General features: G+C 37.1%; 1 protein-coding gene across 4 annotated transcripts in view; it reads right to left on the bottom strand.

The window, feature by feature from the left end:
* ROBO1 (roundabout guidance receptor 1) overlaps positions 1-27,457 on the bottom strand; it is a 748,954-nt gene that overhangs the window by 16,179 nt on the left and 705,318 nt on the right. For 2 of the 4 annotated variants that reach the window (XM_049824860.1, XM_049824863.1), the window contains 8 exons: positions 20,350-20,547; positions 17,201-17,227; positions 14,519-14,561; positions 10,674-10,828; positions 7,710-8,045; positions 5,150-5,257; positions 2,324-2,468; positions 1,765-2,016 (listed from right to left, as the gene is read on the bottom strand). In XM_049824860.1, the coding sequence (XP_049680817.1) occupies positions 1,765-2,016; positions 2,324-2,468; positions 5,150-5,257; positions 7,710-8,045; positions 10,674-10,828; positions 14,519-14,561; positions 17,201-17,227; positions 20,350-20,547 (1,264 nt within the window). The remainder of the gene's footprint in view (positions 1-1,764; positions 2,017-2,323; positions 2,469-5,149; positions 5,258-7,709; positions 8,046-10,673; positions 10,829-14,518; positions 14,562-17,200; positions 17,228-20,349; positions 20,548-27,457) is intronic. The other 2 variants (XM_049824861.1, XM_049824862.1) reach the window with 2 other exon arrangements.

Below are 27,457 nucleotides of genomic sequence, written 5' to 3'. Positions count from 1 at the left end.
TAGTCAGCCAAGCCTTACAAATCAAGTAAATAGAATTATGTGAATCTTTTTTAACTGATGAGATGTATGTAGCAAAAAGAAAAGAAACAATGTTTGAAAAAGTATGATAAAAACCCCAGATTTAGTCACTAGCAATTCTGAGACTTTCAGCAAAGCTAGACTTAACCATTGTAGGAAGAACAAAATAAATACACATTTTATTTTTTCAGTCTACTCAATGAGTAAGCTGTATGCCCTAGGAGCTTAAATTGGACATTCTTCCACACACTTCTGCCACTACTTCTTACGTCATTTATGGTGACTAGCCAGGAGTCTTTGTGTTGAACAAACCACCTACTTTCCAGGCAGTTGCTGGCTGGTTATGCATGTTTGCATACATATGCTCCAATGCCTACTCCATTCTTTATGTCAGTATGCATCTCCCATTCTTCAGAACATGGTAGCTGAAGTTCTGGAAAGTCACTCACAACACATTGCTCACTTAGCATTTCCCTTTTCCATTAGTGTCCAGCTAGTTTAACCTCTAAATAACTCAGAAAACTTAAGTGATTAAAATGAACACTTCTGTGCCCTGACATAACAGGGCCAATGGAAATTACAGGATAATATTATTAGCCGCCCACTAATAAAAAGAGTGATTTTAAAGAGTCAGGATGATAGAAGAAGAGAGAAAGATACACAGTACAAGAAGTGTTACCATAAAGAAAACAAAACAAACCAGACCAAGTAGAAGTGGGGAGCAAAAGTAAAAGCAGATATAGGCCCTTTTAAAAAACAATTAATAACTAATGCTTACTTAAAAAAGGGAAACATAAAAATGAACTAACTTTTCAAAAAACATTCTGGAAAATACATCCATAAATGTCCAGTAAGCTATATCAACAAAAGCAAAGTTCTACAGTCTACTTGGCAAGAACAAATTAATTTCATCATAATAGGCCTGCATTTCACTAAAAATAGAAAGTATGACTAGAATATCGCAGGTAAGTTTGTATATTTGTGGTAACAAACAATATGTGCAAACTGCTGGAGGAAGAAGAATAATAAAAGAAATATAATTTGGGATAGAAAAGCTGTGCTTTCTTAACAAAAAGCAAGACAAGTAAGCATCATGCATAAAAAGCCTCATTCAGAATTCACTGTTCTATGGAAGAGAAGCTGTGAGAGTCTATATGCAAAATAGTTTGTACTAAAAGCAACGTGGAGAAGAAACAAAATTTCCCTGTAACAAATATCTATCTTTATTAATGTTGGTCATTCCTTTAAATAAGGGTAGGTGGAAATGTTAAGAAAATTTTGCAATCAATAATTTCCTGTAGTAGGATTTATGAGAGGAGGCAAATCTATAGGTTATATAAATTATATATTTATATATATTCATACATATTGGTGACAAGTTAATTGCACAGTTACTGTGAAATAATGCATGCTATTTTATGGTAATAATGCAGTAAATCTATTGGAAACAATGGAACTGTAATTATATGGTAAGCTGTGTTAACGATACCACTTTAATATCCTGATGACTGTGAATTTAACTTATGTCAGCATCGTATGTACCGTAAAGTGATATACTGCATTTCTTTCCATGGTGTTATAATAAAGCAACTTAATTACGTATTTCTTAGGTTACAAATAGTTAAATATTAGCAGAATAAGTATCATGGGGAAAATCTTGGCCTCACTGAATTCAACAGGAATTTTCAGCGGGGCTAGGATGACTTTTGTCACCACATCTCTCTTGCTACATTTGCATTGACACACCTCCGGTCAGGTTGGTGTTGTATGTGTCCCAGATCCTCCTGACAGTCCTGTAACATGGGCTGGAGTTCTTCCTGGGGAGAGGGGGTGAGAGTGGCAGTTGACTGATGGCTATAGGAGACAGCGGCTGGAGAGGAAGCTGCTCCTCGGACAGGTGGAGTAGGACCTCGCTCATCTTCTTCCTCTTCCTCTAACTCATCCTGCTGTAGATACATCCTTGCAGGTGGGACAGGACAAGGAATTTCTTGGTCATAGCTAAAATTAATTTTTTAAGAAAATAAGGACTTAATTTTTTACTGTGTAATTAGCATATCTGATACACATATAAACAGCCCAGAAAAAAATCATTGTTATATGTGCTCTTGAAAACAGCTTAGTGAGGATGTACTGAGTGGATGTACACCACTGCCAATGAGTGATCTCTAAGTAGCCACACTACAGATAGATGAGAAGCACCAGAACGGTACTGAAGGAAGGTCTCACTGCCAGCTTATAGGGCAAATTACTTTTCAATTAACTAGCGGTTGAAGTGAGAAATGGATGATGTATTCATTTTTCTTACCTTTCATCCACTGAAAGACTGTAATCTTCACTATTGCTATGGGGAGGTGGATGTGCTGGAGGTGGTGGAAGAAGATCTGCCCAGTTCATGCCAGCTTGCTTGGGAGCCTTTGGAGTCCGAGCACCCTTCTTGTGCCCTTGACTCCCTGTGAATAAAAACCAGTACATATTTGTAATGCTTCTAAGTATCTCCTCACCACTAGCTTTGAAAAACAAAATAACCGTAATCCCTCCCAGATCCTCTTGAATTCTCTGGGAATTTATTGTTGTGCTGAGTTGGAATAAACTGGCATTCATCCTTTTTATACCAATTTGTGATTGTAGTTTCTTTGTAGAATCACTCTACATTTTAAGCAGCTGAATTTAACCAGAAAATTTACATAGCAAGGAAAAAAGCACATGGGATACAAAACTGAAATTGTTAATAAATAGTCAAAATGTGATAAAACCATAAATGAATTTTACAAGCAATGTCATTAAGAGTGAGCTTCCTACTTCTATTAATTACATTATAGATTATCATCTAAAACAAATGAGCTGTAGACATATTTTCTAAAGTGCCTTTATACTATTTAATTGCTGGAACCTAAAATACAATATGACACAGATATGATCTATTAAAGTTCCACTGTTGCATTAAGTCACTGAATATATGTAATTTGTACTTGTCCACTGAAACATTTTAGGCACAATGAAATTACTGGGTTTAGTCTAAATGGCAGGTGCAGTTGAAAATAATTGCTGGAAGAACTAAAATAACAGAAAAAAGAAGAAAGATCGATGAAGTATGGCACAAATGTTTTCAACTACTATTGCTGGGAAATTATAGCTCATAATACAACAATGTAGCTTTAACAGTTCCAATAACTTTGAATAAGACCAATTATTCAGGTGGTCTTGAAATTTAACTTTGGACATGGCTATGATGAGAGCTGACTCTTGCATTGTTCCTTGGTATATGATTTTGTCCTTCTTGTTTATTGCTACATCTTTATTTGTAGATAAAGTCACCGTATTTTTTGTTTTAGAATCCTTCACATTTCTCTCTTCAACTGAGGCATGGTTTTATATTACCATAGTTAAGCCTTATACATGTGATTAAATACGTTGCAGTGACATTTAGGAAGCTTGTTTTCCCTCACTTTTGCTGTCTCAGATTTTCCATTCTTATGGACAGTATTTCCGCTTATTATTGTCCCTCATTAGCTGCCAGATACAAAGATGTTTAGCTATGTACAATCACTCTTCTGATATCTCAGTATGTCAAGCAAGACTCTAACTATCCCAAGGCAACCATCATCTGCATTCTCTGCCCTAGGCACCATGATATATACTAGGTTCAGCACAATTAATTTATTACTCTGGTCACCTTGCTTCGTTCCTGCTGGAGTCCTTGGTATAGGACTATAAATCGTTAGTGTTATGAATAACCATAATAGGTGTCAGCCTGGAGAATACCACCTTCTCATTTTTAATTTGCATGGGTTCATATCCAGGATGTTTCGTGCCAAATTTCAGGCCTGAACGTCACTGAGCACAGGCTCAGCACCGCATCCTGATGTTGTAGACCTGGGAACAGGCAAAAGGCTGGCTCCCAGAACACCCCTGAGCAGCTGGGAGAATTGGGACCTGTGCTTATCTCACCCCAGCCACTGAGAATGCAGGTCACCAAAAGGCACAGCAGGCTCATCTACATGTTTATGCCTCTGCTGTGCCTCAGTCACAATCGGTCAAGATGGAGCAGGTTAGGATTAAGGCAACTGGACTATCAAAGGCAACAGCAAAACAAAAGGTGAAAAATCCTCATCTTGACTAGTAAATGTAAAGTCCAGGGCGCTGCTGATTGTGACCATAACTCACCCTATAATTGGCTTGATGTAAATAAACATAGGCTAAGTATCAGACTTACAGTAAAGCCCCAAACCAAGCCTATGTGTAGTTTCTTGTTTAGCTCTGAACATTTCACACACCTCTACCAGCAACTGAAGCCAAAAGTGAACAGGTTATATACCATGATGAGAAACAGTAACTTTTGAATTAAACCATAGTCTCTGGTTCCAAAGCACAGAGTGCAATTTCAGTGCCCTGGTCAGCATTCTCCAGCACAAAACCGTCTTGTTTCAAGATTTTTACGAAGGACTTTTAGATATTTTGCAAAGGAGATGCTGATGAGAAACAAAACTTAACTTTAATTATCTACTGTCTACATTTGAATGATGTACAAGAATAGTTTTGACATATAGCCACTGAAATTATAAAAGTTTCATGTATGCATGCATGCTTTTTTACTCAATAAAATGCGTGGGTTTAATTTAAAAAAATGAAAAATTTCTTAATGCAGTTCTGTTAGGTAGCACTCAAATGTTCTGGTACCTTCAGACTCTTCAAGAATAAGGTTGTCTTGGGTGAGTAGACCCAAGAAATGGAAAAGAGGTCAGTAAAGTACCAGGAAGGTAATAAAATCCTCTTTTTTGTGACAGCTGAAAAGGAATTTCTATGACTGGCCCATCTGGAGACCATAATACTAACCACTAGGGCATTAACATTAGGAAATCCAGCTTCTATTTGATTTCATGACTTTTAACAATTTTGGACAATCAATTATTCAATTGACATTCAGATGGCACTAAGCAATCATGAGGATGCAACAGAAATACAGACACCTATTGGGCCAGTTTTTATGCTGTTTAACATTCCTGAGCTGTATTACTGTCAGTGGGTTCCTCCCCATCATCCCTTCTGCAAGTCCAGTAGCTGATGCTAACTACAGCTAGAGCATCCAAACACCAAAAAAGCCTAAGGTTTGGAAAACTCTGTAGATACTCACCAGATGTACTACTGCCTCTGTCCGAGCTGTTGTAGGATCCACCTGTATTCTGGTCGTATGACTGGTTGTACGGAATAGTTGGAGCAATGTTGTCATTTACTCGGTAATCTGCAAGTTCAATAGTATAGTTAATGCTACCCTTCCGAAACACATCTACTTTTATATACCTGCTTTATAACACAAAGTAAGATCTCCTGAAAATAGTGAGGAAAAAAATCAATTCATTTTTTGAAAGGAAAGTCATCCTATAATCATGTTTTATTTTTATTTTGTCTTTAACTGCAAGTTTAAGGAAAGTCATGGGAACTCAGTAGCTCCATAGCAAAAATGAAGTAAAACGAAATCCTATGCACAGGGTTGTTGCAGTGCCTCTGCAGTGATTAAATCTCAATGGATGTATGTACGACCCGTGTGAGCGTTTTGCATACAAATAGACTGTCACCGTGATTAATTTTCCATGGTCTCTGCTTAATTTACGCATGCAGGGCAGCCAATGGACTGTGGTAGCTACTTTCTGTATTTCAAAGGTGACAAACCCACATAGGAGTCAGCCCTGTATTACAAGGGCTGAATCATCTGCTGGAGCAACAATGCAGCTCCACTGAATTTGGTTTACAACAGATCTTTGTTTAACGCCTGCTGGCTCCAAGAATATTTCTATTTACATTGTGGGTTCTAGCTACAGGTGGGGCCTTTTTTTGCTAATGGCTGTTACCATAACTTCCTTCTCCAGTTCCAAAACACTTAATATACATGCATTACTTTTAAATCTAGATTTGGCAACCAGATCTGTAAAACTGTATCAGAAGTAAAATACTCATCTGACAAAACAGTACTCTCATGCCAAAAAGGAACTACAATTTACAGAGAACAGAAAGGAGCTGAGTTACTCTTCATACAGCAAATAAAACTGCGTCATAAACAGAACCACTGGACATAAAGTAGTGACAATGAAGCACAGCATGTAACTCATCAAAATGGTTATTTCCGATCACAAAAGCTCTATGTATAATCACCAGCAAGACGGTTTTGACTTAGTAAATGAGAAAACCAAGATCAGAATATTGACTCATAAAATAGCAAATCAAAACCAAAATAAACAAAACTAAGAATCCAGTCCCCATCTGCTGCAGAAATGTTTGTGATAATGTAAGCATGGGAGAAAGAGCATAATGATAAATTCCACACCAGAGTGTATTCTGCAATAGTTTCTCGGCCTAGTTGCATTCCAGAGACCACGCTGAAGCCCTACATACCACATATGTTTACACAGAGGATAAACAGTAAATCAACACACTGAAATATGTATATATGACTGTCAGCAGACAATGCTTTAAGGGGGCCTTTCCACACTACAATATGCTACAGGATATGCAGCTGTAATATACACAGTTTGAAAGATGCAGTATCTTCCAGGGCATAAAAACCAAACATGTTTTAATTCCAAACCAGATATGTAATACACAGTTCATGAAAGAAAACATAATTACAAAAAAATACAGCTTTCACCCTCTAGTAAAGAGCCACAAAAATTGAATTTTCATTTGACAAGTTTATGTCAAGGGAAGTTGTCACATTTTATATTGCCCTTTGAACTCCTCTGTGAGTAGATGGTTCCGGTAGAGAAATCAACATTCCTGTAATGAAATGTATCTTTTTACCGGATAACTTATCACTATGTGATCACTTGAGTTACAACAATCCAAGCAAAGAGTTTCAAGTTAGAATGGGTCCAGTTCCTAGGGATACTGTTTTGCAAATCAGGTTATTAAAAGAGGTTGCATGGTAGCCTAGAGGACTAGCAAGAAATCACATACCTATTTCTTTCAACTCCCACACATTATATTAAAGAAACATGCCCTCAAGGCCACAGAAGTACATTCTGATGTTTCCCGTTAACACTGAAATCATTTTATTTTTAGCTTCTGGATGCACAGACTTCAGTCAGGGTAACAAAGGAATTTAGTTTCCAAAACTGTGTGCGGTAGCATTGCCTCTCAATATGTGAATTGAAGGCTTGCTAGGAACAAGTCTAAAATGAATTGGATCACTCCATTTGTGTCCCCAGTGTAAAACACAATACAATTTTACAGAGTTTGATATGCAAAATTTCATTCGTTTACATGAACATGTAGATTTAATTAGTCTCCATCCACGACTGGGAAGAGTAGGTTGACCTATTTAAAATTTAAGGTAGAGTATAATGTGACTACCATGCATCTGGCTTATTAATAAAATATCTGGCCTCTGTCCTAACCAATCCCTTAACTACTATTAAATTTAAATTAATCTCAAATCCACAGGAAATGTATTTTATTTAACTCTTTTCTAAAGATACAGCTTGTTATTTTTTACAATAAATTCAATATCTCAAGGTTATTGTGGTGCTAATTAACTTTCTGACACTGCTAACTGTGAATTTCTAAGTCTAAAGAGGGAGAATTCTAAAAGCACCACAGAAGTCTGTAATTGCTGAACCTGAAAGCTTTAGACTCCCAGCACCAGAAGGTCAAAACGCCTCTGATGCCTAAAGAGGAGAAACAAGCTAAAAGCTCTTCACCTTTGTTTAATTTGTTTTGCTCCATAATGTTGTACTGTATGGGTGCAACCTCTTGCTTTTGCTGAACAGAGGGTTTCCAGTGTTTCTCATTCGTATCCCCGCTGCCATTGTTAACATTATTGCTGATATTTGACTGGATGAGTTGAGTGGTGGCATAAGGAGTGGGCTGCCCAGGCTGGCTGACAAATCTTCCGTCCTTTAGATTTGGACTATTGAAGGTTTTCATCTCATTGATTTTGTTGCTGAGGTCCACGTCACCATATACAGTTGACTCAGGCAACATCAGGTTTGTTTGCTTGTTGTCCAGCTGATTGTTGTAATTTGCTATACAATCGGCTAACCACAGAGGAAAGAAAAAAGAAAAGGTCATTCTGTTCGCTTACACTATACTTTCAATGAAATTCCCTTTAAAAATTTTTTAGTGCATAACTATATGGCTTGCATCCATGAAGCAGAGATACTGTAATTAACTAACTTACTTATAGAATATTATTTACTTTATAAACTACTGCTTCAAAAGTAGTGTTCACTGTTTTGATTCACTGTAAATTCAGACCTTCTGAATTGTATCTACAATGACTTACCTTACTGGGCTTTTTCTACAGTGGCCATATAAACATTCACATTTTTAGACATTATTCTCAAAGCAGTATAGATATCCAATCAGTAACTGTAATTAAAATAATTTGCATTGAAAGGAAAAAACAACCAAAACTTAACAGCAGGAATAACTAAACATGACAGTCATCTCATGTCACCTCAACAGCATTTAGACTTTCTTGTACTTGTGATAAGAAACAGAGATACAACATATTTTTATAGAACAGACTGAAAAATGATTACACATGACAGAATTAAAGAGAAACAGTACAATATGAAAGGTAACTCAGTACCCAGTAGCAAGTCTTTATTTGGTCATTGTTTCCTTGTACAATCTTATATTTTGGTTTGAAACAAAAAGACAGGGAAGCAATCTGGAATTTTTGCTAATTTTTAGTTGCTTTGGATATTGCAAAATAAGTAATACCATAGTAATACCATTGTCCTGTATGACAGATATATATCTCATATAGAGAACATGAATTCATTCGTCTAATAGTTATTGCATTGTGAGATCACCACTTATGCATAGAGTAAATTAGACATGTACTGATGCTCTGGCCACTAACGTATGAACCAGTGTCTATTGTATTATATTAAGCAATTATATATCCAGCATGTTCTTCATTCCTAATACCTCATGCTTTGCTATAATATCTTTGCAGAGTCACTTATAACAATTTTTACCTCCTTCCATTTTCAGCTACATCCGATTTGTATGTAGGGCAATATAATCAACACAGTATATGCAGTAGGCACATTTTTTTTACACAGACACATTAGAAGTCCTCATACAAAGTACTTAAACAAAACTGGTTTACCTATATAACAGAAGATTTATTCTGTTAGGTTTCTTTTATAGCATCTACTTTTAGAACAACCCATTCCCGTTCTGTAGACTTGGAAGACAGTACTATACTTAAAAGAAATTAAAAATGCACAGTTATTTAGCACGTTCACAGCTATAGAGGGGATATCCAACTCTGCTGCTTCAGAGCATAAGCCAAGCCCAAGCTGACACAATTAAGAACATTTGCCAGATTTTCCAGGACAGAAGAGACCACTATGAGCATCTTGTCTGACCCTCAAGCTCATAAGCTCTACTTGAAAGGAAGGAATCACTCTGCAACACAACCAAGCTTAGTATAAAAGCTAAATTGATAGGGAATCCACTGCACCTCATTACAAGATGATATAATACTTTACAACCCTCAAAAACATGCATTCTCTTCCTTTTCTGAACTTGCTAAGTTTCCATTAGTAGAACTTGGTATGTGTGTACTTGCCACAATAAAGTATCTCTGTAACAGAAGTCTTTTTTTTTACAGAGGTATTCGTGAACATGATATCCTTGGGCAGGGTAAGATACAAGTCTCTAATGTTAAAATCTCTCACCGTCCTCTGAAGCACCTGGCACTGGTCACTGTCAGACAGGATATTGCAGGAGATGAATTACCACCATCACATTATTGCTGGTTCCACATTAATTACAGGAGGTAATGCTGTTTTGCACTTATGCAACTTCACTATAGGTAGTCATACTCCCTTACTGAAATGCTGAGAAATGCTACCAGCACAAATCAGCTAGAGATGCTGGTAGTGGAAAAGACTAATCTTCATTCCTCACCAGTAACACAAACTGGGTTAAAATAAAAGGAACGTAAGGTCCGTTTAAAACAAAATGTGCAGCAATCAGCACTTCCGGATATATTTCCCCAACTGTGTTCCCATGGAACTCACAAGGTTTTCTTCAAGAGCACTCTGAGTCCTGCCCAAGCTCCTGGGAACCACCATTTAAACTAACATTTCATAATTGCTTTTAGAGGGTGAAGTTAACTTTGTTATCCACATGCCCTAAACAGAAAACCAGCTATCTAATTTTGTACAGAATGGTACCCCAAGGGAGATTTTGAATGTGCCAGAGTAGACTGACTGTCTTGCAAGTACTGTAGCAATGTTCTACTTCTTGCTTCCCATCACACCCAAACCAGAAGGAAAATCTCACCAGTGTCATTTTGGTACTTCTCCTTCTCCATCCAAGCAACAAGGATGTACAGAACAACCTAAAAATGATCTTTTCTGCTCTTTTTCAGATGCTGACACAATTCAGTTCAGTGTGACTTTTGGTAACATTGAACTTTGCAGCGGCTCCTTCAGCCTACAGCTTGCTACAGCTATCCAAAGGGGACTGAAAAAATGGATCCAAAAAGGGACCAAAAGCATAATCATGACATAGAGGAGAAACTGTATTAAGTCTAAATGCATTGGAAATAAAAAACCCAAACCAACCTGTACACTCTTTCAGGTATTAGAAACATATACTCTGTAAAGAAGATTCCTTAGCAAAGCAGAAACATATCTAACCTGGTCGACTATACGTTGTAAGGTTGCTATCACTGTTTCCGTTGCCAGAGGTGCAGCAGTTGATGGAGCAGTCATTGTGATTGTTCCCTGTGTTAGGCCAAGTATCTGCTAGCCATGGCTGAGTGGCTGGTTCACTGATGTTTAGGAGTCCTGGCCTTTAAAAACCAAAGTTTGGTCATTTCAAAGATTAAACAAAAGCATTTTCACATTGCAATTACATTCTTCTCAAAAGGTTAGATACTACAAAATAGTACCACATATTTAAAGGCCTGAACATTGGAAAATACAGCTTGATTCAATTATTTAATGGTTTCTAGTCTTCTATATATCTCTATATAACCTGTTCCTTGCTAAGACACTCCGAAGTGAACAGCCAAGGACAGCATCAGTTCAGTTTGCTGAACTACACATATACATTGGTGTGTAACCTTTACCTGTCACTTTCTTTTTGAGGGGGGGAGATGTTTCTGGGAAGGTTGTATTTTTACTTTTCTGCCCCTTCTCCCTTTCTTAAAGAAAGCAAGGTAAAAAAGGGGACATTGGCAAGTCAAACAAACAAAAAATTCACACATGGAAGCGAGATGGTTATGTGGAAATAAGAGCCGAGTTTGGATGTGAATACTCCCAAATTCTTTGTGATTTATGAAGCCAAGTTCTCCTCACCATCAGATAGTACTACTGTAGTGGATCAAAGGGAACAGCAGATTACAGAAACCTTTGCCGCTTGGGAGCATTTGGATCTCACTAAGCACACCTAGTGCATGATACACATCTTTGTTAACGAGTAAGCTACTTGCTTAATCTTTATGGGGGTGGAACAGAAGCAGCTCCTGAGCAAGTTTAAAGTAAATGGGAATACTCAACACCTTTGAAAATATCCAGATATCAATCCTGCATACTGCCTGCATTTGGAATAAAGTGTATTCCTGCCATCAGCAGAAATAGCATTCCTTAGTTTCCAAGTTGCTGAATTTTTCTAGTGAGTGTGAAAGATGCTCTGATGAATGTTCTGTAGAATCTTTGGTGCCTTTTCAATTTTCTCACTAACAATGCAATGGCATGTTATAAAGTCCCAATAAGTAGCATCCCCTAACAACTTAAAATTGCCTTTGATATTTAAGGTGCTTTTAAAAATAGATAATATTAGCCACTGTCATACATTTAAAAAAAAAAGGAACACAGTTTCTTTCATCACAGGATTTAACAGGCAACTTTCCATTTGAAATAGTGCAGAAACTAGTCTCCATAATATTAAATGTGATGCTTTTCAAAAATAAAATATGCTAATCCTCTTAAACTGCAAGTTGAGAATACAAACTGCATGCAGTTAGTCGTGGGGTATATAGTCTGTCAGTGCCACAGGCTTAAGTCATAGTCTTAGAATGACATTTAAAAGATCTATACGTATATGGGTATATATATTTCTGTACTGTATATGTCATCTGACAATTTAACATGGGAGGTGATGAGGCTTGACTTAACCGTCAGGCTAACAAACAAGCCAATACGCATGCACTAAACAAGTATTTTTTTGTAAATCTGAAATAAAGGTACAGCTATGTAGTCCTGTAAGCAGGCCAGCTGATTTGAAATACTTTCCTTTTTTCCCTACCACTCTGCTCTTACTACATCTCAAGGCATTTGGAGGAGACAAAGCCTTCCAGAATGTTTCAGCACTTTCAAGACCTGTGTACCAGATTTTTGGATAAAGACAGGTCCTTCACTTCTAAAATTTACTTTGCATTCTCACCTGCTGTCATGCAAAAAATGTGGTGTGAGGTATATAACTGTATGTAAGGTATATAAGTGTAGGCAAGAGATGTTTGCATTACAGCTCCATAGCCTGGTGATGACTGGAGATCATCGTTTCCAAAGATCTTTAAGCTTTGCAGCAAATTCCTTGAATCCTTGAATTGCTGTACTGGGTCTGGGGTAGGAGTGGACTAAGTAAGTGGCTGTGTGGGTGCCTAGCTGCTGGCTGGAGTCAATCTACCACAGTTATCATTACCTGAATCCTGTCTAGAAAAGGGATCGCCACAGAAATGGGTATTTTTTCAGCATTGCAGAAGTGGGGATGATATTGAAATATATCACTGTGACATTTTGAATTCTGAATAATGCTTTAACATGCTCAACTTACTGCACTTGGCAAAAATGCTAAACCTCTCCAAAACATTGCAAATATAATGTAAGGAAGTGAAAACCTTAGGTATAGAAATCGGAGAAAGGTTTCATATGTAAAGATAACATTTTTGTTTTTTTATATTGCAGAAGTATGTTTCAGATTCTACAAAATATGATACAACATACATCCTGTAAATGCTATATACGCAAATGAACAAAAGAAGCATTGATGTTAGCACTTTGAATCAATTACATTGCTTGATTGTGGCACTGATCCTTAAACCTAGGACAGTAAAAAACAATGCTGCTTCTCTAGCAGTATCAAAATGACTGTATACAATGTAGACACTTCTGGGTTCATTTCTGTCCTCTGAGTCTATGTGAGTGTGCTTTGCCTTGCTTGTGCTGTGGGAAGAGCGAGAAAACACAACAGCACAAAGAACACAAAAGATGTTAACTGCATATCTTTTTGAACAACCTTGTCAGGGAAAAAGAGATTTCATCTCTGTTCTCTCTTACTTTCTCACTGTCCTGGGGTGAAGGCAGCAACCCAGTGATTAACAGATTTGTCCATTCAAAAATCTCATGGTAACTGGTATAGAGGTTTTCCTCCATGGTTTTATGGCTTTGATAAGGCTGCAGCATACAGTGCTGGACAGAGATATCTACAATTGCTCTTAACATGCCAGGTTCAGCAGCAGCAGCAGCACAGTAGCCTCGCCTCTGCACAGCATTCAAGTAGACCAGGAATGTGTAATTTTATGCCTAATCTTTACCATTACTGGATTTTTGTATGGTCTTGCAAATTAGGAATCACAAGATGCCACCTGTGAAACAGGAATTGATATAGGAATTTATTGCCCAGCTGCTCTCTGAGATTCTAGAGTTTATTTCAGCATCATGCCAAACCTTTAACTTGAGATGCTTACAAAAAGACATGCCTGAATGTGACCTAGGACAAAAAAAAAAGGTGTGCCACTAGTGTGACACTGCTCTGACCTGCCTTTTTTGCTAAAACCAGTATTTTGCCTGCAGAAGAAAATACTACCTCTGCACAGGAAACGTAAATTACTGTTTTGTCCATTGCCATTCATTAACTAATAATGTAAACCCAGTAAATATGTTTTAGTTTATTCCTCAATCTGGAATGGGCTAAGTTCTCAAAGTGGGGGGCTTTAAATTTAAAACCTCTCTGTTTCCCTCTCTTTCAGTGCCCTGTCTCTTGTAAGCAATGCTTTAACTGTTTTACATTCACAGAAAGATTTTTTCTTGAAAAGTCACCTTAAAAGCCGCTTATGTCTTCTTTTTCAAATAAATGTTTTCTTTCTTTGTAGTATTTGTGAACCAACTATATTTCTTAATTTTCATAAATGCCACTACTTAATTACTTTTACTCCCTTAATCAGCTGGTAAGCCAAGTCTTTATTTTGAAGTTAAAGCGCTCCCTCTGCTGCTCATTTTTTTGAGATGCAGTTTTTACAGGTTAACAAAGCTGATAGTATTACGACTCATTCTTTGCAAATCAACCTAAAAATTCAAACCATATATTCTCCTTCTAAACAGAAAAATATATGGCAAAAATGTATAAATTCATAAAATAAATTTAAAACATATCTTTGCAAGTGATTATTCTGCCATCACTTACACAGACAATTGTACTCGAGCATCCTTAAATTTAGTGGCATGCAATTTATAGCTTTAAAAACAAAGCACATAATTACCTGCCTCCACTGCTTACGGCCTCTCCTCCTCTCTGATACGTTACTGAAATAGTTAAAGATAAAAAAAGAAATAATTTTAAAATTGTAAAAGACTCCTTGAAGAGCAGTATTAAATTTGCCTTTGTTTCATTTTAGCCAAGACAATAAATGTGCATTGTTTATACATTAATTCTGAGTCTCATTTTACAATCTATTCCTTCAAATGCATTTTATACATAATACTTGTGTTGCTCGGTAACTGCTAGTCTTAGGTCCAGCAACATTTTATAATTCAGTTCTGTTCTGAAAAACACAAACACACACATGTATCACTTAAGAAAGCAGGAAGCCATACATCAGGTTGAACTTATGCATAACATAACTTTGCTGACTTCAGTGGAGTTACTCTGTGGAAGAATTAAGGTCACATATTTATTTCATGAACGGCTAGATGTTAAAGCTTTGCTCTACCTTATTATTTTGCTAAGATTAAAGAGGTATCATGATTCTATCACAGACCTTACTTCCAGTGTAAACAATGGCTCATTACAGCTGAACCTACTGCAAAAACACATGCTCTTTCTGAATGTTACTGCAAGATACTCATGGAACAGGCACACTCAAAAGTCCACTGAAGCTACATGATTTTTTTTTTTTTTTTTGTATAAATCCTAGTAAAAAAAATCTGGCAGAAAGAATACTTCCTAAATTAGAAGGAACAGTTTTGCTAGCATTTCAGAAGCATTACATGTTAACAAAGTGGATGTCCACATGCATTTATTTCTTGGCATGGATTGCATATCCTTCACAGAAAGCATTATGATTGAGAAGTTAATTTTTAGGATGCAAACATCCAAGAGAAACAGTGCTATAAATTCTGCAGGCTTGCACTGGGTTTGGCAAAGGGTTAAGGAGACTGCCTCCCTGCAAATGCTGATGGATTCTACATTTTCCGAACAGAAATGTGTTGAAAAAAAGCAGCCAAATTCTGCTCTTTAGAAGAACTCCAAACTGGGAGTCTGCAAGAGAGAGATAAATGCTGGCAGTGATTACAATAACAGGATTAAAATGTAGGATGCATTGCTACAGGTAAGTCTTTTACTATAGGTAATGCTAAAGAAGAGGGTCTGTTTCCATTTAAGTCAATGGAACTAATGACTGGGATCCTGGATTGAAAAAGGATTTTTTCCCCCCTTTAAATGTTTTACGTACTTTGTGTTTTTTTCCAATTTCTTCTTTAACAATCTCAGTGTTATTTATTTTGCAGCTCTGACCTATCTTATGGAGCCCTGATATTTTCTTTTAATGTTAAGAATCCAACTGAGAAAATATACGTTAGCTAACCTACCTACCTCTGCAGAATTTCAGTAGCGTGCTACAATTGTGATTGCAATAGAAAACCTCTGTTAAGCCAATTGAAGTAACAGCAAAATAATAATAGTTTGAATTAGTCTCTACTGTGGATCTTAAAGGACTTCAGAAACATTAAGGGCCACTCTGACTCATGCTGAACAGTAAGCAACTCCACTAAACATAATAGGATGACTTTTGAAACAAGACACTATTCAATGTGATTAAAAGCATGTGGATAAGAACCTAACCCATTACGATTAGGTTTGTGTGGATGAATGCAGACAGACATGAGATGGCTTCATCTGCAGTCCAACTTGGAAGGATGTAACCCAGCTGCTGCCCAGAGGCCAAATTAGTACAGTGCTGATTTTGAGCTAACACGCCTCGCTAACGTGCGTGTGCAGAGGAGGGGATAGGTGGTTTTTACCCTGCCTGCATATACATGTCCTGCAAGTCTCATAGACCTCTTGTGAAAATAAGGGATTTAGAACAAAGGAGGAAGAAATAACCTGTCTGTTCACTCAGGCTGTAGCCAAAGGTAATGCATGCAGTATACTGGTGGGTACTGAATGTGTTGAATTCTATCTTACTGTAGAGGAAGAGCTGCTGAGCTGCCAGACTGTGGGACCAACTGGAGGTCAGCTCTACAGAACAGAAAGGCTCTCATGGAGTTTGGTGGGCTATGGCTCAGGTTATGCCAGATTTTGTACATTTCCAAGTGAAAAGAAATAGAAGATTATTTTAAACCCGCCCTGAATTTGAAATATACCTCTGTTTATGTAGAACAGGATGATTATTTTAAAATTTCATAGCACAAATACAGTTTAAGGCAGCAAGCAAAGAAGTCTAACTGCAATAACACTTTGATTTACTGTATCTTCCAAAGCAGACAACTCCTAGGTCACTGGATTAATGCAGATTCAGAGGAAAGAAAAGAAGCAAATGTTTCACCAACTATAATCCCACTGAAACCCCTTCAAGTCAGCATTTGGGGTCTGCTAAGTCATTCCTCTGTCAGAAGCACCTTTTGCATCGCTAGATGCAAGAGGCCACAGTACTCCTTCGCAATATGCAAGAAGAGAGCCCAGGTTGTACAAACTGACAGGATCATGCTACAAAATGGCATGCTTGCATCAAATGGTATGCTACAAAATGGTACACACAAATGGAAAAGTGTCAGCTACAAAGCAAATATACACTACTTAGAGAACAAAATAATGAAACCTGTCATTAATGAAATTGTTTTAAAACCCTTTAGAACAGCTGGGCTGGTTATGTCAGAAAAAGAGAAACAGTACCACAAACACATGCTAAAGTAACAAAGAAGGGGGGAAAAGTGCAAATATATACCTGTTGGTGTGAAGGTAAAAGACGGGACTGAAAAATCAAAACAAAATACAAACTGGTTATTAAGCTGAAGAGAGAAAGGGAAACATACCACATTAGTATAAACCTAGCAGACAGCTGAACATAAAACAAATGTATATAACTAACCCAGTCGTTCAGTCGCATTGATATAGAAATAAAATTAAATTTGCTATTTAGAAAGAAGCTTGTCTCTGCAGGTACTATTCTGAACCCCCCCCCCCCCTTGATACTCTTGTGCTCCTAAGGGGACTGGACTGTGGTTTAGCCTTTCAAATATCTCTCAGTTTGGTATTTTAAGTTTTTCTGAAAATCCTAGCACAAACAAAACCCCCACACTGTTAATCATTTTAGAATGCAGAATGACAAATTCCTTAACAAAGCCTTATCAAGGTCCTATTGAATCTTATCTGCAGTTCACTAAGTAAATGCTCATTACGCTGAACTAATAGGCACACTTACGTATTCAGTAAGGAAATAATAATCATATAAAGGAACAAAGAGGACTGCTGTTTTACTGTCTCTGAATCAAGAATGGCACCAACTCTCACTGCAATAAAGGCACTAAAATCTGCTGCAGCAATTAATTTTTGTTTTCACAGACGAGACTTAAACGGAATTATTATCTTTCTTTCTTAAATAATCACAAAAAAAAGCAAAAGATCTCCCTAGATCTAACATCTTTCTACCTTTCAACCCTTGGCTTTAAGAGGGAAAGGTTAACAATGGAACAATGACATTGCTTGACAATCTTCACTCTCACAGCTACTATAAATCCTCTCTGGATCAATAGGGTCTCTAATCCAAATACAGAGCACTAGCATCTGCTCCTCCTATTAGCACATGCTCCCCCTCCTGTTGACAAGACAGTATAGTTTTCCTACCACTGATGGGCAGAAAAAGACTAACACTGCCCTTTTCGATCTAATGACAGCAAAGAGAAATGTATGAGAAACAATATTCACTAAAAGTAGCCTTGAGACAGAATTTGATCAGCAAACCTGGCACAGAAAGAAAAGGTTCTGGCTAAGAGAGCAACTGCTTAATCTAATTTTTTACAGTAACTCTGATGTTTGGGGGGAGTCCAGAGTGTCTTGTTGTTGTAATTTAGGATATGCTGTAGATTTTCCCCCCTTTTACCAAGCTGATTTATATGCAGGGATATGATACTAAGCAAAAAAGGAAAAACCTCTGAGCATTTGCCCACTTCAGGCTTCATCTGTAGCACAGCTCTTTATCTTGGGAATTCCATTGTATTTTCTTTGAGCTAGGCCTTTTCACACAGTCAAGTTTAATTTAGCTACATTCAAAACTGTAGAACCATAGTAACAAGCTTTCATTAAAATAGAAGGTGCATTTAAACCAGAGCTATTCAAAAGAGAATCAAGTGTCTCAAAATTAATTTGAAATCACAAGGACATGAAAAAAAATCTTAAACTACTGTCTCATTAACTCTTCTGTGAGCTAAGTATTACACCTACTTTAGTTTGTTATGGAACTGAGGAACAGATGAAGAGAGGTTCAACTAAATGAAATCTTTATCACTACCACACGAAAGAACAACTTAATTCTCAGAGCTTCTATTAATAAACCCTTCTGAGTGTGTAAGAGTGCTACTACAATATGTATGTGTGGGAGTAGTGAAGTATTTTAACAGATGTCAGCCCTTAAGCTAAATATGAAAATAAATAAATAAATGCAAGACTGAAGAAAGTTTGGGCTTGCAGTGATGACTTGATGCACTGCATAGTGGCAAACTACTCTGCAATTTGTATTTCACTAAAGATGGCTTTTGTCTTGAAGAATACTTGATAATGGAGATGCAGACTCTACTTTTCTGTATATTTTCATTAAAATCCTCACCAATGTACACAAAAGATATTTTTACAGATACTGAAAAACACAGCTGTTTTGAACAATAGCTGATGTCATTAAAGTAACCACTTTTAAGGACAAATTGTATGGCTTTTTGCTTAATCATAGGTACTGCTGAAAGCATAGTGATGTTAGTTTGATAGAACTGTAGAAAGGCAGTATGGCAGCATGCTATTAGTAAAACAAAACAGCGCAGGCCAATGCAGCAGTGTGTTGGGATCTGTCACATCTAAGAAATCGTAGCAGAACAAAATCAAAGGTGAAATTCATCCACACCTTTCATACGTTAAGATGTGTACACCTTTTAAGCCTAGGTCCATATTTTGATTGTTAAATACCAAACATTCTCCCTCTATTCCTTCAAAAGCAGGATCTCCCATAATCTGATTCATTCCAGAATTCACGATTCTCACTCTATGAGTGCCTATGAGGTACTGCTTTGAGATGTAATGAACTGCAGCATATTGAATTCAGCTTTAACTTCAGGGCTTAACCATAAGATTCCTGAATCAGGAGACATCAAGATTTATTCCGGAAGATCTTCTAGGTAGAGATTCTAGCTTTGTTTATCGCAGAGTGTACTCTAAAGCACTGCTTGCCCACCAACAATCTGATATAAAAGGCATCAATAACATGAAAACAAAAAGTGCTTTAAGTTAGTCCCACCGCTGCCATTCTAACCGAATGCAAGATGTGATAGCCCCAGAATTCAGTCGCAACAAAGGGTTTCACAACAGCGTTTATGAAAGAGTCTTGGAAAGTATTATTGACTGTTGTGCTTTTGCAAACAGCCACTTCACCACATTCCCCCGGAACACAAGGAAATTCAAGTACACGCACCAAAAGCGTTACTGTAATGTACACCACTGTTAGTATTCTTAGCAGCAAGCAAAGTACTGAACAGGCGGGACAATGAACTACCATCCACTTGGCTCCTTTTCAGATGGTACAGTGTCAGGCAGCAAGGGCATACTGGAAGCTCCCAGCCTTAAAAATCCATCTTTACATTTCTCACTTGTAGGAGTATCTTTATGAAAAGCTAGTCTAGGTATTTAGCTAAAGGCTTATGCTTTAAAGCCAGGTTTAACGCATTCTGTAAATATTGCCGCTTTCTGCATTGGCTCCTGATCCAAATTTCCTGAAAGAATTGTGGTAATTTGATAATTCCTGCATCAAGTCTTAGAAGAACAAGAGACTAAAGATAATAGCCACTGAACAGACATTCAGCAGCCAGCAGACTGAAATATATAATATGGCACCTTTTCTGATACCAGCGTATGTACTAGTGAGTCCATTTCGCTTCTTCCTGTGGCGATATAACCAGATGCTGAAGACCATAAGGATAATCCAACAGGCTGCACCAATTCCAGCAATAAAGGCAGGCTGCTTTACTACATCAGAAATCTGCTGGGCTAAACTGAGTTGATCTTCTGAAGACACAGGATTTCCATGAGAATCTGAAACAAAGATACCCAAAATAGCCAATTAATTTGAATGAGCAACTGTAAAAGGCAGCATGAAAAGAACTGACATAACCATACTCCAGTTTTTCAAGGTAAAATCCTTAAGACTGCTCTTCAAAAGCTTTTTTAACAGGTCTAGATAGAAATGGTTTGTTTTTCATACAAGACAGGTACCTCCTACTTCACTGACTTTTGTTTGTTTACAAAACCAGCTAAAATCAAGCCACTAGGCATACAAATAGAAAGTTAGGTTCATAAATTTCAAACTTGGGGACTGTTTTTTTTTAAATTTTTATTTTAGCAAAGCAACACCACCTTCAGAAAATTATTCAGAAAGTCAGCAAAGAATACACCAAGTAAAAGAAAGCTCAAGTATGAAACCTACGTAGTGTGTTCTTTGAGCTCTGTGAATGGGTAGAAGTCAGCTACCCAAACATCCACTCTCATAACTGAAAATCACAGAAGAATTACAAATTCAAAGTACCTGCACATGTGGTTGGTATTGAGGGATACATTTTAATTTAGCAGTTCCTCACAGATGACTTAAATCTTGTATTACACAGTCTAATATACTATTTGCAGTCTCACTTTGACCTCAATTAAAAAAGACTGAATATTTAAAAGGATGTAAAGAAGTAAAAGTACAAAATAACCAATCCTGCCCTCTTGATGTGGATGAAAAAGCTAAAGGATAACTAAAAAATGAGATGAATTGGTAAAAATAGTCAAGCAGTCTCACTATTACTGAACAAGCATCCCTTTTCAAAAACAGTTCATCCTTAAATATCACACATGAAAATAAAGAACATGTATTTTTCTACACACTGGTTTGTTGTTTTTTTTTTTAATAGGGAAAGCACCTGTAAGAATCAGTCTTTCCTGCTCTTTCTGTACTGAACTTTTGCAAGAACCTTCTAGGAACAGCAGTAAGAATATTCACTTAGTGACAAACGCTTTCTAACTGAAATGAAGCAACTCAAAGACAAAATACTGCCTTCCTGACTTTTTACCACTACAGTGAGCGCTTACTGGAAATTTCATTACTTCACAGGGTAAGGGCAAGAATTTGAAACCGTTACTCAGAGCAGATATTGCTTTACACATTCCACAGCTTAGTCTTTGAAATACCTATTTTTACTCTTGTGTAAATGTAACAATTAGTTGCTTTTTGCTACACGTAGTGACATCAGATTCAGAATGAGAGGTTAGTGTTTTAAGGAGAAAGGTCCTGTTATTAATTCTATTAATATAAACTATGTAAGAAATGAAAACTTATTTACTTAAAAACCAATACCTTTTCCCTATGAACTAAGCAGTGAATAGGTTTTTATTTTGTCTTATGATGACCTGTCTTGCATTATTCCAAAAGAAGCCGAAACAAAATATAAGAAACTGCAACACAAACAGGAGATAGAATGACAACAAAACATACAAATAACAAACCTCCTCTGGAAAAGGATACCTTTTTGAATGGGAAATGGTTAAAGTAGTATCAGCTTCTTCCAGTGATGAATTCCAGATTTCAGTTTTTGCAACATCGAGGTCAAATACCTATTTTGCTGAGGAATCACCACTGCCTTTGACTGCTACCTTATTGGAAATTTTATTTCATATTTCAGGTCCCTTTATCTTCTGTGATCCTAAGTGCACTGCCTAGTCTGAAAGTTCACCAGGCAGACTCATTCTTTTCTTACTAATAAACCCTTTGTGTCTGCTGGGTTTATAGATTTCATGCCTATTTGTGCAAGGTTAAGATGGGTTGCTTTGGATTTTATGGAGACAGCCAAGTGAAGTTCCACACAAGTGCCCAGATGGGCTTAAACATATAAAGTATACCGTGACCAATGAATTAAATCTGTCACTCTCTATCTCATCTTTTGTCTCTTTGCAGCTGAGGCCGTATTAAGATATGAAAACTTGCATCATCAGCCTCTTTTCAAAATGAGTAAGCCTACTATTTCTATATTTTTAAACAGCTACACTACCTTGTACATGTTAATGGAATAGAACAAAAGATTTCTGGAGAACCTATGGTCCTGAATAAGTTTAGAAGACTGATAAATATTTTTTCTCTAATCTCTTAAATATGTATATTTAAAACAATAAATCTAGGGGGAAAAATAATCACAAACTCAAAAGCCAAATAAGAATGTTTTTTAAACATGTCAACAATTCAGCCTTACATAAAGACAGTACTTTTATATATACAAACATTTTGCATTGCTCAGTCAATGCATGTCTGAAGACTACAAAATACTGAAGAATCTCTTTGAACATTTATTGTTCTAATTTTGAATTAAGATTAATTTCATGGTATTATTTTGCTAGCCATTGCAAGCATAAGAACTGCATAATAACGTATTTGCTTTTAAGAAACTAAGCTTATGGCATGTTGTACATGGGTGGACTGTTAGAGCCATTACATTAAATGAGCTGGTATACATTTACACACATGGTGACGAGAAAAATACGGATGTGTTCATGTACAGTCATATAAACAGCATTACAGAAAAGAAGATGGAAGGTCTTTCAAGAGACCACATTTGACCCATGTCCTGCTCCTCTTATAATTCAAAAATAGAAAGTAAACCAAATATAAAGCAAAGGGAATGAAACCTAGCGAACCCCTCATTACCAAAAATTTCCAGGAACATTATCTTAGAAGCCTTTCTTTGAGAAGGGTATCTTCCCTCTCCGTAATAGTCCTGAGAGATACTGAATGATCAGTCAGGAAAAGAGACCTTGAACTAAAAAAAGTACTTTTTCTTCATCCCAGGAAATTTCTGGAAGCTTTGACTGATATATAAATGGTTCATAATCAACATTCTTGTTCCTGCTTGCACTCCTCGGGGAGACGTGCCAAAATAATAAGTGAACATAAACATTCTACGGCAAAGTGCATCTTACTGCCAGAGCAGCAGCCGCAGCATTTTATGTACTTGAAAATGCCTTAGAGTTGTTGGAGCAGGCTGATCCCACAACTCCCTGAAACCAGCATATTATCACAGTGACTCATCCCTTCTTCTTCTTCTACCCCATGATAAGAGCCTTCTTTTTAATCACAGATAATGTTGCTATGGCTATTGCTTACAAGCTACCTGATTTGACTGTCTTGAAGGTCTAAGTTTCAAACGTCAATGAAAACTAATTAGGATTTGCATCAAGAAGAACTGGGACTTCTAATTCTCTAATGTTAAATATTCATATAAATAATGTAAAATCTAACATTTAAGATGTTAAATGTTAAATAAAAGATTAATATACAATTAAGATTGGAATGCCAAAGATTCAAAAAAGACAGGAAATCCCAGGTTCACAGGTGTGAAAGCAACCTTAACTTTGCCCTGTAAATGTACAACCTATGGAATGGTACTCTTCCATATGACTGTCTCATTCAGGATACAAAATGTACAAACAGTAAGCAGGAAGTTCTACGTTTTGTTGACATTGCTAATTCTGGCAATTCAAAATTTCCGAAACACCTGGAATCTGCAATGTAATGTCTGAGTGTTTCCACAAATATACGTGCATGATGCAATATGAACATTATTTGGTAAAATATTACCAGGTTAAGAATATGCAGTTTTGTCTCCTTCCTAGTTAAATACATTTCCAAAACTGGAAAAATATCAGTTTTGCACTTCAATCTTGTAACATACAGTTTGAGGAGACAACACTGAACTGGTTTGGAAGGGTTTGCTGTGAGGGAAGAAAAAAAAGATTACTTCTTTTGAGTTGTTTGCAGGCCATAAGACAAAAATAGCAACAAAACCCCCTTACAACTATCACACTAGAAGTACTTGAAGGGCTGACAGAATAATATCCCTGAAGGCATGCTAGCTAGTTCACAAATCGCATGTCCTAAATGAAGCAATTAGAGTATTAGCGATTCAATGAGACTTTCTTGTGTTTTGTACACCAGACATCCACTGGCTGAATAACGCACTCAGTATTTACAATAATTGTGCAGACATCTCTTAATAAATAACTGCATACCAGATATTCATACAAATTATGTGTTGAAGAGTAACATTAACTGCAGTTGTGGGGCTTCTCAGAGCCGGTACCCTGAGCAAAATATGTTGCAATATGTTCCAGTTTCACTGCTTATTTGCCAACAAGCACAGGTAATAGCGCTATCATAGGTAGTAACCCATCACTGTACAAAAGTTAGGTGAGAGATCAGCAAAAAGTAATTTGTTGTGATAATTCTTACCTTTCTGGACAAAGCATTTTTGTACACAATGTCCTGAAGATACCAGTCGTGACAAGAAAAAAAACTCTGTCAAAAGTCTATGATTTTTTTTCTCCACAGCACAGTATTATAAGCACAATATAGTGAGCTGTGCCTAGCTCTCATGAAATACGAATTTTTTTCCTTAACATCAAAGCTCTTGCAGTCTTTCTTTCTGTAAATTATCAACTTCTTTTAAAACAAACAAACAAACAACTGGTTTTCCGGACCTTGGAATTCCACGGAAAGCTTTAAAAGGTCATTCAAAAGCCAAGAGGAAAATTCATAAGTCCCAAGGGGAGTGTTTTAAGAAGACACATGATTTTTCAGTTGATCTTATGATTTTAAACGCTGAAAGGTGACTTTTGAATAACAAGCAAGTATATTGTTGGTTTGTCCCTGGTGGCACAGGAAGTCTGGGGTACTGCAGCTCAGTGAGCTGCTTCATGTCAGCTGAGACATAGAAAATGAAAGAGCTCTGAGCTTACAATTTGTACCTGTCTTTGTATCAGGTTAAGTGCGTGCACAAGGTCAGTTATCACAGCTCAGCTGATGCATGGGACTGCGATTGCACGCCTCAGCTCTCAGAGAATCCGATGCCTCCTGTCCTCCCACCTCGTTCTGGAAGGCGCCTCGGAAAGGTGAAGCTTCCTCCTGTCACACACCCAGCCGAAACTCTGCCCAGGCATTTCTCACAGTCACAAACCCTGGAGCAGCCTGCACAGCACGCAGACTCAAATATGAGGTCGCTCTGCAAGAGCATTGGCTGCACCAGGGAAGAAAACCTCTTCTTTGAATGCTCCAGAGCCAGCCACAACCTTGCCTCCCAGTTTTATAAGAAAAACGCGTTATAAGGAGATAGCTGTTTGATTTTAATGAAAGGTTCTTCAAAAAGGTAGTAAGTGAATATCTGGATCACATAGTATATCCTGTTTCTACACACGGAATTCTTAATTAGTTAAAAAAAAAAAAAGTAAGGACTGTACTAATTCAGATACCAGGAAAAGACTTCCTGGAGGAATAGTTAGGATCCGTGACAGAAATGCAGAAACCTGAAGTTGTCAGTGGCAAACATGCAGTTCCTAGTGCATGTAGTTACAGGGAGTCAGGACTCTTTCAAATCTTCTAAAAGTAGCATCCTTAATCGTCTTTCCTCCTGCTCCCTGACCTCCCTTCCCTCTCTCTGTAGCCATGTAATTTATTGCTGGTAAAAAGTACCAACTGATGACATCAACAAATTAATTTTCTTTCTTCAGAAAAGCTACCAGAAAACTGCAGTGTCTGCTCCACCCCCATGCTGGGACCACATCCAAGAATTAAGAATGCGCTTCCTTGCGGGGGCTGTAGGAGAACTTGTATCACAGGGCAGAGCTAGGTAAACTGCAGCCATTCTTCTGCCTTGATGATTTTAGGGTGATCTGTGCTACTAAATGGTACTCCTCTTGAATTTAAGTACTAATTTTCAGCAGCCTCCTACAGTTGCTGAAATGACTGCAGCACTATGTATTTTTTTGTGCTGCTTCTAGTGGCATGGATCTCCACAAGACTCCCGTTTCCAAATCTTTGCCATGTAACAACCAAATTATGGGATTTTTACTACAGTATATGTAGATTTGGTCCTGCCACTTTATTAGAAGCAAGCAGTACAGACTATGAAAGCAAACCCCAACCATAAAGAAATATACAGTTTCTACCAGACTTGCACATTTGAGCACCCTCTGAGCTGTGTGATCGCTTCATGCTTTCTCACATAGTGCCAGTAATGGCCACAAACCCAGAAGGTGGCAAAAATCTTACCCCAACAGTCTCGTTCTTTTTTTTTTCCACTTACCAAAACCCCAAAGTGATTAATTCCCTTATAAAATTCACCTTCATTTAGCATTCGCTTATCATCAGAGAAAAGAAAAAAAAAAAAATAAAGTGGTCATGAAATCTTTGGCTTTGAACATTGAGGTTACCCCATTATTTTATACTCCTAATTTAAAATTTTCAAAATCTAAGCCATATAGAACAAACTTGACTTTGACTGGAAAGCTGGCTGTAGGAAGCTGTGAATGGAAGCTGGCTGTAGGAAAGAACAATCCAAATGACTATGGGGTTTCGCACATATTAATGGACTATCATATAAACTGTGTGTAATTTTGTCATAAAATCTCTATTAATGTAACTGGGAATCATATGCCTGTATGAGTGAAATTAAAGATGACCTTCATTTTAATAGCCAAGGAAATGTACATGTAATTTTCCGGAGAAAATATTAGTCGTTCGGTCTTGTTTTCACATGCAGTAGTTATAGATTTTTAAATATAAAAAGTGAAATAATGGGGAAGATCTACTAATGATACAGAGCTAGACAGACATAAGTACAAAGCAACACGCTGAGTTTGCTTTCACAATTATATACTGTAATGATAAGGTATTTTGATACAGGCATACTGGTAGACCAGCATGTGACTATACCTAAAGCTACTTTAAATAATCTTCAGCTAACCACTAGCAAAGATGCATTTCTCCCAGATACATCCAGGATCAGTGCCGCTGATCTGCATTTATGGCAGAGAAATGTTTGGTGTAAATGGTTAGGAGGTCAAGATTATTGCAAATCATCTACGTACCTGTTTTTCCTGTACTCAGGTTATTTACTAGCTTTCACACACAGTTGATATTTAT

Source organism: Accipiter gentilis, chromosome 21 (assembly GCF_929443795.1).
Source record: "Accipiter gentilis chromosome 21, bAccGen1.1, whole genome shotgun sequence".
NCBI classification, from domain to species: domain Eukaryota; kingdom Metazoa; phylum Chordata; class Aves; order Accipitriformes; family Accipitridae; genus Astur; species Astur gentilis.
Note: the sequence above shows the minus strand (reverse complement) of the source record. Positions and strands in the feature narration are given on the sequence as shown.